Source organism: Theropithecus gelada, chromosome 18 (assembly GCF_003255815.1).
Source record: "Theropithecus gelada isolate Dixy chromosome 18, Tgel_1.0, whole genome shotgun sequence".
Lineage (NCBI taxonomy): Eukaryota > Metazoa > Chordata > Mammalia > Primates > Cercopithecidae > Theropithecus > Theropithecus gelada.
In genome coordinates, this window is record NC_037686.1 from 62,983,753 (window position 1) to 62,995,907 (window position 12,155).

The following is a 12,155-nucleotide window of genomic DNA, read 5'->3' on the forward strand; positions in this document are numbered from 1 at the left end:
CATTTTCAAGGGGAATGCTTCCAGGTTTGCCCATTCAGTATGACATTGGCTGTGGGTTTGTCATAAATGGCTCTTATTATTTTGAGATATGTTCCATCAAATACCTAGTTTATAGAGAATTTTTAGCATGAAGGGATGTCGAATTTTATCGAAGGCCTTTTCTGCATCTATTGAGATAATCATGTGGTTTTTGTCATTCGTTCTGTTTATATGATGGATTACATTTATTGATTTGTGTATGTTGAACAGGCCTTGCATCCCAGGGATGAAGCCAACTTGATCATGGTGGATAAGCTTTTTGATGTGCTGCTGGATTTGGTTTGCCAGTCTTTTACTGAGGATTTTGCATTGATGTTCATCAGTGATACTGGCCTGAAAATTTCTTTTTTGTTGTTGTGCCTATGCCAGGTTTTGGTATCAGAATGATGCTGGCCTCAAAAAATGAGTTAGGGAGGATTCCCTCTTTTCTACTGTTTGGAATAGTTTCAGAAGGAATGGTAACAGCTCCCCTTTGTACCTCTGGTAGAATTCGGCTATTAATCCCTCTGGTCCTGTGAATCCCTCTGGTCCTTTTTTTGGTAGGTAGGCTATTAATTATTGCCTCAATTTCAGAACTTGTTATTGGTCTATTCAGGGATTCAACTCCTTCCTGGTTTAGTCTTGGGAGGGTGTATGTGTCCAGGAATTTATCCATTTCTTCTAGATTTTCTAGTTTATTTGCATAGAGGTGTTTATAGCATTCTCTGATGGTAGTTTGTATTTCTGTGGGATCAGTGCTGATCTCCCTTTTATCACTTTTTATTGTGTCTATTTGATTCTTCTCTCTCCTTTATTATTCAGGCTAGCAGTCTAACTATTTTGTTGATCTTCTCCAAAAAACCAACTCCTGGATTCATTGATTTTTTTGGAGGGTTTTTCGTGTTTATATTGCCTTCAGTTCTGCTCTGATCTTAAGTTATTTCTTGTCTTCTGCTAGCTTTTGAATTTGTTTGCTGTTGCTTCTTTAGTTCTTTTAATTGTGATGTTAGGGTGTCGATTTTAGATCCTTTCCCCTTTCTGCTGTGGCCATTTCGTGGCATAAATTTCCCTCTAAACACAGCTTTAGCTGTGTCCCAGGGATTCTGGTACACTGTGTCTTTGTTCTCTTTGGTTTCAAATAACTTATTTATTTCTGCCTTAATTTCATTATTTACCCAGTAGTCATTCAGAAGCAGGTTGCTCAGTTTCCATGTAGTTGTGCAGTTTGGAGTGAGTTTCTCAATCCTGAGTTCTAACTTGATTGCACTGTAGTCTGAGGGGCTGTTTGTTATGATTTCCACTCTTTTGCCTTTGCTGAGGAGTGTTTTACTTACAATTATGTGGTCAATTTTGGAATAAGTGTGATGTGGTGCTGAGAAGAATGTATATTCTATTGATTTGGGGTGGAGAGTTCTGTAGATGTCTATTAGGTCTGCTTGGTCCAGAGCTGAGTTCAAATCCTGAATATCCTTGTTAATTTTCTGTCTCATTGATCTAATATTGACAGTGGGGTGTTAAAGTCTCCCACTGTTATTGTGTGGGAGTCTAAGTCTCTTTGTAGGTCTCTAAGCACTTGCTTTATGAATCCGGGTGCTCCTGTATTGGGTGCATATATATTTAGGATAGTAAGCTCTTCTTGCTGCATTGATCCCTTTATCACTATGTAATGCCCTTGTCTTTTTTGATCTCTGTTGCTTTAAAGTCTGTTTTATCAGTGATGAAAACTGCAACCCCTGCTTTTTTTTTTTTTTGCTTTTCATTTGCTTGGTAAATCATCCTCCATCCCTTTATTTCGAACTCATGTGTGTCTCTGCATGTGAGATGGGTCTCCTGAATACAACACACTGACAGGTCTTAACTCTTTATCCAATTTGCCAGTCTGTGTCTTTTAATTGGGGCATTTAGCCCATTTACATTTAAGATTAATATTGTTAAGCATGAATTTGATCCTGTCATTACGATGCTAGCTGGTTGTTTTGCCCGTTAGTTGATGCGGTTTCTTCATAGTGTCAATGGTCTTTACAATTTGGTATGCTTTTGCAGTGGCTGGTATCAGTTGTTCCTTTCCATATTTAGTGCTTTCTTCAGGAGCTCTTGCAAGGCAGGCTTGGTGGTGACAAAATCTCTCAGCATTTGCTTGTCTGTAAGGGATTTTATTTCTCCCTCGCTTATGAAGCTTAGTTTGGCTGGATATGAAATTCTGGGTTGAAAATTCTTTTAAGAATATTGAATAGGCCCCCACTCTCTTCTGGCTTGTAGGGTGTCTGCAGAGAGATCTGCTATTAGTCTGATAGGCTTCCCTTTGTGGGTAACCTGACCTCTCTGGCTGCCCTTAACATATTTTCCTTCATTTCAGCCTTGGTAAATCTGATGATCATATATCTTGGGGTTGCTCTTGTCGAGGAGCATCTTTGTGGTGATCACTGTATTTCCTGAATTGGAATGTTGCCCTGTCTTGATAGGTTGGGGAAGTTCTCCTGGATAATACCCTGAAGAGTGTTTTCCAACTTGGTCCATTCTCCCTGTCACTTTCAAGTACACCAGTCAAATGCAGGTTTGGTCTTTTCACATAGTCCCATATTTCTTGGAGGCTTTGTGCGTTCCCTTTTATTCTTTTTTCTCTAATCTTGGCTTCATGCTTTATTTCATTAAGTTGATCTTCAACCTCTGATATCCTTTCTTCTGATTCATCGATTCAGCTATTGATACTTGTGTATGTGTCATGAAGTTCTCATGCTGTGGTTTTCAGCTCCATCAGGTCATTTATGTTCTTCTCTAAACTGGTTATTCTAGTTAGCAATTCCTCTAACATTTTTTCAAGGTTCTTAGCTTCCTTGCATCTGGTTAGAACATGCTCCTTTAGCTCGGAGGAGTTTGTTACTACCCACCTGCTGAAGCCTACTTCTGTCAATTCATCAAACTCATTCTCTGTCCAGTTTTGTTCCCTTGCTGGCGAGAAGTTGTGATCCTTTGGAGAAGAGGCATTCTGATTTTTGGAATTTTCAGCCTTTTTGCACTGGGTTTTCCTCATCTTCATGGATTTATCTACCTTTGGTCTTTGATGTTGGTGACCTTCGGATGGGGCCTCTGAGTGGAAGTCCTTTTCGCTGATGCTATTCCTGTTCGTCAGTTTTCCTTCTAACAGTCAGACCCCTCTGCTGCCGGTCTGCTGGAGTTGGCTGGAGGTCCACTCCAGACCCTGTTTGCCTGGGTATCACCAACAGATGCTGCAGAACAGCAAACATTGCTGCCTGTTCCTTACTCTGGAGGCTTTGTCCAAGAGGAGCACTGCCAGATGCCAGGGAAGCTCTCCTGTATGAGGTGTCTGTCGACCCCTGCTGGTAGGTGTCTCCCAGTCAGGAGGCACGGGGTTCAGGGACCCACTTAAGGAGGCAGTCTGTCCCTCAGCAGAGCTTGAGTGCTGTGCTGGGAAATCCACTGCTCTCTTCAGAGCCGGCAGGAGGAACATTTAAGTTTGATGAAGTTGCGTCCACAGCTGCCCCTTCCCCAAGGTCAAAAATTTAAAATTTTAAGTGACTATTTTAAAGATAAAATATCTAAATGATCAGGTCCTTATTATCTTCCAAGTCATCTTTGCAGATATCTAACATCTGTCATCTGTGTAATGATTTTTAATTCTAGCTTATAAATGACAAGTCAAGAACTTTGCCAATATTTTTTTCTACTTGATATTTTTGTCAGACCTCTGGAATTATACATCATGTATCTGATTTAAAGGTTTAATTATCATAGTTTATTCACCTATCATAATTAATCATGCTTTGTTAAAAAGTCTCATTTCACAGCTACAAAAAGTAAATACTCATATTCAAATTTCACTGTGCAGAAACAAGCTAATCTTTTATTAGAAATACAGCTCCCTCCCAAAAAGGAAACAGCTTTAATTACTACGTAACTATGAAGCAAATCATTTGGACCGACAATGACTTTGTTTCAATATTCGCTCAATAAGCCTTACTCTATTCTTTAAAAGATGAATTTAGTCATTAGTAGTACAATAGGGATACCTGTTTATGTAATTAATAAATTAAGCAGATAGTCCCAAGAGTAAATGTTACCCTGCTACAACTGCTAACAAAAGCAACAGATTTCTTCCTAATATTTTACTGCCATTTAACATGAAGACATAAAGATTTTCTGCTCGACATGGTTTATGAAGCATGAAACAAACTCCTTTTTAAACAAAGCAAGATTTGCTAATCAAAATTTTTATAACTGCGAAACATTACATAACAGGGACTGTGCTTTTTATGTATCCTATAGCTAACAAACTGTTACTAAGTTGTATTACCTCAAAGACAACTGAACACAGAATGGACTATTGCCTTTTTGACTACACTTCTTACTTAGAACTAAGCCCTTTTCTCAATTTCTGGTATTTGAAACATAGGTGTGATCTAAAGTCTTTGCACATAATTTTAAAACAAAAGCACTTCTGATAGTTTCTAAACATAAATGGGGCAACACTTCACTGCTTCTTTAGTTACCGCTGTGGCAAGTCCTCACCTATTCCTGATTTCAAACAGTAAAACTCACTTTCTAGAGGAGACAGACTCTGTAAAAGGTTTGTTTTTTTTTTTTTTTTTTGAGACGGAGTCTCGCTCTGTCGCCCAGGCTGGAGTGCAATGGCCGGATCTCAGCTCACTACAAGCTCCGCCTCCCGGGTTCACGCCATTCTCCTGCCTCAGCCTCCCGAGTAGCTGGGACTACAGGCGCCCGCCACCTCGCCCGGCTAGTTTTTTGTATTTTATAGTAGAGACGGGGTTTCACCGTGTTAGCCAGGATGGTCTCGATCTCCTGACCTCGTGATCCACCCGTCTCGGCCTCCCAAAGTGCTGGGATTACAGGCTTGAGCCACCGCGCCCGGCCTTAAAAGGTTTGTAAGTATAGTATTTATAAATTACATTACAAAAAATGCTATAAACTAGGTAGTTACAGGTTGAATTATATATTTTTTTCAATTTTTAAACTTTTAGGTTCAGGGGTACATGTGAATTGTTTGTTACACAGGTAAACTCACGAGAAGAAAGTTACAACACATCAGAATCTCTGGGACACAGCTAAGGCTGTGTTAAGAGGGATATTCATAGCACTAAATGCCTCCATCGAAAAGTCAGAAAGATCTCAAATTAACAACTTAACATCACAACTAAAAGAATTAGAGAAAAACAAATCAACCCCAAAGCTAGCAGAAGACAAGAAATAACCAAAATCAGAGCTGAACTGAAGGAAATCAAGATAGAAATACCATTCAAAAGGTCACTGGATCCAGGAGTTGTTTTTTTGAAAAACCTAATGAGATAGGCCATTAGCTAGACTAACTGAATTATATTTTAAATGCACTAGAGGGGCTGACTTTCTAAGAAATATTATCATTAACTCTTTAATACACCAGTTTTTAAAAATTCATACATTTCTGATCATAGACAGCATAAAATAACTAATTGGTATACTGAGAGTTGATCCATTTTCAATATTTATACTTTAAAAATGAAATTTATTTTATTAAAGGGACTCCAGTAAAATTCATATTAAATTTTATAGTACAGCAAAGAGTATTTATAACCTTTAAATCTGTTTTAAAATACAATATGTGTTTTTGGAAAAAAGTTCTAGATAAGACCAAAGTATGATTTACACTGAATGTGTGTGTGTGTGTGTATATATATATTATTTAAACCACTATTTAATAAAATAAAATTTTTTATTATTTAATTATTTAAATCATTATTTAATAAAAATACAAAAATAAAACATTTTTATAATCATTTATGTCACATTTCCAAAACGTTTTTCAAACTGTATTTTAATTTAAAAACTATACCCAATATATATGTATTATGTAGCATTTATATTAATTAACTGATTCATTAACCACTATGTAAAAATGGTTTTTTTTTTACATGACCTAGCAAATGACTATGCTAGGTCAATGAAGTAGCCATGGGATAGCAGAAATAGTCCAAAGATGATACTTATAAGCTCACAGTCTACTAGAGCAATGCAGAAAACAAAATAAAGGTCCAGGTACAGTGGCTCATGCCTGTAATAGTAGCACTTTTGGAAGCCGAAGTGGGAAGAACCTTTGAGCCCAAGAATTCAAGGCAAACCTGGGCAACATAGTGAGACCCGTCTCTACAAAAAAATTTTAAAAACAGGCAGATGTAGTGGTGCACACCTGTGGCCCCAGCTACTTAGGAGGCTGAGGTGGGAAGATGACTTGGGCCCAGCAGGTTGATGCTGTAGTGAGCTGTGATTGTGCCATTGCACTCCAGCCTAAGCAACAGGGCAAGACCCTGTCTCAAAGAAAGAAAGTAAAATAAATAAAAATAAAATCTATTAAGTAATAGCCACATATAAATTGTTACAGGTATATCACCTACAGGAAAGGCCAAACAATATTAGGTAAGAATCCAACTTTGGAAGAATAAGAAAAGGTTTACAAAAGGAAGCCTTTTCCTTAAAAAGGAAATAAATAAGTTAGAGCTTAAATTTTTTGTACAGATTGCCACCCCTAAAAGAGAGGAAACTATATGAGAGAAGTAGTCTTTTTAAAACGCATTTTTATTTTGGAAAAACAGCCAGATATAACTGAAAATTCAGAGACATGGGAAAAAACTACAATGGAGACAAAACACAAAATGCAAAATTATTGAGACTTACGCTCTTGAAAAGAAGTCTGGACTGAAAAATTTACGTTTCTGAAAAATAATCTGGCAGTAGGTAGAGACTATATAATGGCAAGAAGGCACCCACAGCATGAAAAAAAAAAACAGGAGGTTACAGATACAATTTTATCAGAGAATTCCATGTCTAGAATGTCTATTCCTATCGCTATCAATTTACTTATCTTTCAAAATCTAACTCTACAATGCTTCCTACAAGAGTTATTCTCGAGGTCCTAACACGGTTAACAATCAAAACAAGGCTGACAGATTTGTCCAGGAAGAAAACAATGAGTACTTTTTAGATTCAGACAGTTTATTACCTACATAAACAGCAAAAGCAAAAATAGTCAAAGGTGCCAGCTCCTAGTATCCCTTGCACAGGATGACATTGAAACAAAGGGGCCAGATGACTATAACACAGATGTAGGACACTCTGTTGCTGAGAAGCCCATGCCAAGTTGCAGTAAAGCAGTTTTATAACCTGTAGTTATGCCCCAAGGAGAACTCTGAATGATTTTAGATCTATTTAAAAAGTCATTTCAGGCTGGACAGGGTGGCTCACACCTGTAATTCCAGCACTTTGGGAGGCCAACGCAGATGGATCACCTGAGGTCAGGAGTTCGAGATCAGCCTGGCCAACCTGGAGAAACACTCTCTATTAAAATACAAAAATTAGCTGGGCGTGGTAGTGGGCACCTGTAATCCCAGCTACTTGGGAGGCTGAGGCAGGAGAATCACTTGAACCCGGGAGGCGGAGGTTGCAGTGAGCCAATATCGTGCCATTGCACTCCAGCCTGGGCGACAGAGCAAGATTCTGTCTTTATAAAAAAAAAAAAAAAAAAAGTCATTTCATAATTTACTATCTTCCCAAAAAGAAAACTGCAAGCCAAGATTGTTTCACAATCAAATTCTATCTAACACTAGAGAACAAAATCATATTAATGCAAATCAGCTATTCCAAAAAAAAAAAAAAAAAAAGTTATATAAAGGAAAAGAGTTAAAATGGTTGAAAAGGTCATGTTCTTAGAATCTCCCTGCTGCATTAATTCGTCATTCTCCCATTTTAGTCATAAGAATGGAATGATTTTGATATTAAAAACTTAACAAATTCTGTAAGAGAAAAAAGATGCAAAATTCGAAAAACATTTTTACATGAGGAAATAGGTAGAATAATTCTAAAAACTTCAGAATTCTAAAAAAATTGAGAAAATAAATCCATTAATATATAAAAAGAATAATACATCACAACCTAACTGAAATGTTTCCAGAAATGCAAGGTTTAACATTTTAAAATCAATCAATAATGGAATATAAGAGAAAAATCGTGTGATTATCCTAAAAGATACAGAAAAAAGCAATATATAATTATGAATTAAAAAACAAAGCTCCTAGCAAAACAGGACAAAAGAAAACTTCCTTTATTTGATTTTTCTTAATTGACAAAAAAAAAACTATAAACAGCATACTGAAGGGTGAAAAATTAAAGGTTTTTGTTTTGATATTGGAAATAAGAATTGCTGGATACATGGTCAATGTATAAAAATTGGCTGTATTTACATATTTCAGTAACAGAAGATAAAATTTCAAAAAAGATGCTCATTTTCACCAAAAGGTAAGAATGTTCATAGCGGTAGCATCTAAAACTGCACAAACTGGAATAAAAAGAAACAACAAATATCCTTTAACATTGTACAGACTGGCCGGGCGCGGTGGCTCACGCCTGTAATCCCAGCACTTTGGGAGGCCGAGGCGGGCGGATCACAAGGTCAGGAGATCGAGACCACGGTGAAACCCCGTCGCTACTAAAAATACAAAAAATTAGCCGGGCGCGGTTGTGGGCGCCTGTAGTCCCAGCTACTCGGGAGGCTGAGGCAGGAGAATGGCGTGAACCCGGGAGGCGGAGCTTGCAGTGAGCCGAGATCGCGCCACTGCACTCCAGCCTGGGCGACAGAGCGAGACTCCGTCTCAAAAAAAAATAAAAAAAAAAAATAATAAATAAATAAATAAATAAATAAAATAAATAAAATAAATTAAAAAAAAACATTGTACAGACTGAGTTTGCCGTATACCAAATGCTTGGGACCAGAAGTGTTTGAATTTTTGTGTTCTTTGGATTTTGAAATACTGTATCATATACTTACTGGTTGAGCATCAAGGGACGGCAGGCCTAATCCAAAAATCCAAAATCTGAAATGCTCTAGTGAACACTTCCTTTGAGCGTCAAAAGTTTCCATTTATTTTTTTGAAAATCAGGGTATTTATAAAAGTGACCTTCCTTATCAATTAATAAAAATCACTAAAACATTTCACTATTTATGACTTATATAAACAATGCATAATATTCTACATTGAATAGAGTAACATAAAATGCACTTGTGGTCTGACACAAAATAAAAGCAATCAATAAATAGTAAATAAGTACCATGGGCGTGGGGGCGTTATTTTTACTTACCTCAAGGAGACCTGACAAGTACTTCACACAGATATCGAGAGGCTCTGTGAGAGGGGAGTGTGAGCTCCACCCCGGAAACGCAGTGAGGTTAGCCATCCCTCGTAAGGTCCGCTCAAGGGACGGCAGGCCATAGAAATGAGGCGCATCCGTCACTTTCAGACACTGGAGCAGTTTCAGAGCCAGCTGTGTTTGAAAAACGTAAAGAAGTTCCGAGCATTTCCTATGTACGCAGAAGAGGGAAAATCAACCACCAAGGAAGTATAATGGGCTTAATGGGCTATCTTACTGGCTATAAAAGGTTACTTAAACTCACAGTAATAGAAAAAAAATGAACTAGACAAAATGGCAGAAAATATTCTCTATCAAAACGAGACTTTTCAAGGAAAGCATAAAATACCAACTAGAGAATGTCATACACAATACAAGTAACAATTACACTGGGCCGCGGGCAGTAGCTCACGCCTGTAATCCCAGCACCTTGGGAGCCTGAGGTGGGAGGATTGCTCGCGGCCAGCTTGGGCAACACAACACAGTGAGAACTTATTTCTACAAAAATGAAATAAAATAAAAAAATAAATAAATATAATTAGTCAGGTGTGGTGGTGCACGCCTATAGTCCCAGCTACTCAGGAAGCTGAGGCGGGAGGATCTCTTAAGCCCAGGAGCTTGAGGTTACAGTGAACTAAGAATGTGTCACTGCACTCCAGCCTGGGTGAGATAGTGAGACTACCATCTCTTTTAAAAAAAAAAAAAAAAAAAAAGGCCGGGTGCGGTGGCTCACGTCTGTAATCCCAGCACTCTGGAAGACCGAGGCAGGCGGATCATGAGGTCAGGAGATTAAGACCATCCTGGCTAACAAGGTGAAACCCTGTCTCTACCAAAAATACACACACAAAAATTAGCCGGGCGCCTGTAATCCCAGCTACTCGGGAGGCTGAGGCAGGAGAATGGCGTGAACCCGGGAGGCGGAGCTTGCAGTGAGTCGAGATCGCGCCACTGCACTCCAGCCTGGGCGACAGAGCAAGACTCCGTCTCAAAAAAAGAAAAAAAAAAAAAAAAAAGGGTCAGGGGGGATTGCCCGCATGACGGCCGAATAGGAACAGCTCCAGTCTGCAGCTCCCAGCAAGATGGACACAGAAGGCGGGTGATTCCTGCATTTCCAACTGAGGTACCCTGTTCATCTCATTGGGACTGGTTGGACCGTGGGTGCAGTCCACAGAGGGCGAGCCAAAGCAGGGTGGGGCGTTGCCTCACCTGGGAAGTGCAAGGGGTCGGGGAATTTTCTCCACCACCCAAGGGAAGCCATGACAGACTGAGCCTGAGGAACTCCCGCACAGATACTGTGTTTGTCCCACAGTTTTCACAACCTACAAACCAGGAGATTCCCTGGGTTGCCTACCCCACCAGAGCCCTGGGTTTCAGACACCAAACTAGTTAAAGGAGTTCTTTTTTTCCATACCCCAGTGGCACCTGGAACGGCCGAGAGACAGAAGCGTTCACTCCGCTGGAAAGGGGTGCTGAAGCCAGGGAGCCAAGTGGTCTGGCTCAGCGGGTCCCACTCCCATCGAGCCCAGCAAACTAAGATTCACGGGCTTGAAATTCTCGTTGCCAGCACAGCAGCAGTCTGAGATCCACCTGGGACGCTCAAGCTTGGTGGGGGTAGGGGCGTCCGCCATTGCTGAGGCCTGAGTAGCTGGTTTTGCACTCACAGTGTAAACTAAGCCACTGGGGAGTTCGAACTGGGCAGAGCCCACTGCAGCTCTGCAAGGCTGCTGTGGCCAGACTGCCAGATTTCCCTTGTCTGGGCAGGGCATCTCTGAAAAAATGGCAGCAGCCCCGTACAGGGACTTACAGATTAAAAAAAACCCCATCTGTCTGGGACAGAGCACCTGGAGAAAGGGGTGGCTGTGGGCGCAACTTCATCAGATTTAAACGTCCCTGCCTGAGGGCTCTGAAGAGAGCAGCAGACCTCCCAGCACACCAATCGAGCTCTGCTAACGTCAGACTGCCTCCTCAAGTGGATCCCTGACCCCCGTGTATCCTGACTGGGAGACACTTCCCAGTAGCGGCCAACAGACACCTCATACAGGAGAGCTCTGGCTGGCATCTGGCAGGTGCCCCTCTGGAACAAAGTTTCCAGAGGAAAGATCAGGCAGCAATCTTTGCTGTTCTGCAGCCTCCGCTGGTGATACCCAGGCAAACAGGGTCGGGAATGGACCTCTAGCAAACTTCAGCAGACCGGCAGCAGAGGGGCCTGACTGTCAGAAGGAAAAGTAACAAACAGAAAGAAACAGCACGTCCACTCAAAGCCCCATCCGAAGGTCACCAATAAAGGATATCAGTGATTGAAAATCAAATTAATGAAATAAAACATGAAGACAAGATTAGAGAAAAAAGAATAAAAAGGAATGAACAAAGCCTCCAAGAAACATAGGACTATGTGAAAAGACCAAATCTACGTTTGATTGGTGCACCTGAAAGTGACAAGGAGAATGGAACCAAGTTGGAAACACTCTTCAGGATATGATCCAGGAGAACTTCCCCAACCTAGCAAGACAGGCCAACATTCCAATTCAGGAAATACAGAAACCACCACAAAGATACTCGAGAAGAGCAACCCCAAGACACATAATCATCAGAGTTACCAAGTATGAAATGAAGGAAGAAATGTTAAGGGCAGCCAGGGAGAAAGGTCGGGTTACCCACAGAGGTAAGTCCATCAGACTAACAGTAGATCTCTCTGCAGAAACCTGCAAGTCAGAAGAGAGTCAGGGCCAATATTCAACATTCCTAAAGAAAATATTTTTCAACCCAGAATTTCATATCCAGCCAAACTAAGCTTCATAAGCGAAGGAGAAATAAAATCCTTTACAGACAAGCAAATGCTGAGGGATTTTGTCACCACCAGGCCTGCCTTACGAGAGCTCTTGAAGGAAGCACTAAATATGGAAAGGAACAACCGGTACCAGCCACTGCAAAAGCATACCAAATTGTAA

General features: G+C 40.2%; 1 protein-coding gene across 2 annotated transcripts in view; it reads right to left on the reverse strand.

The window, feature by feature from the left end:
• RTTN (rotatin) overlaps positions 1–12,155 on the reverse strand; it is a 195,791-nt gene that overhangs the window by 90,924 nt on the left and 92,712 nt on the right. For both annotated transcript variants that reach the window (XM_025365662.1, XM_025365663.1), the window contains one exon: positions 9,160–9,379. In XM_025365662.1, coding sequence (XP_025221447.1) covers positions 9,160–9,379 — 220 coding nt within the window. The remainder of the gene's footprint in view (positions 1–9,159; positions 9,380–12,155) is intronic.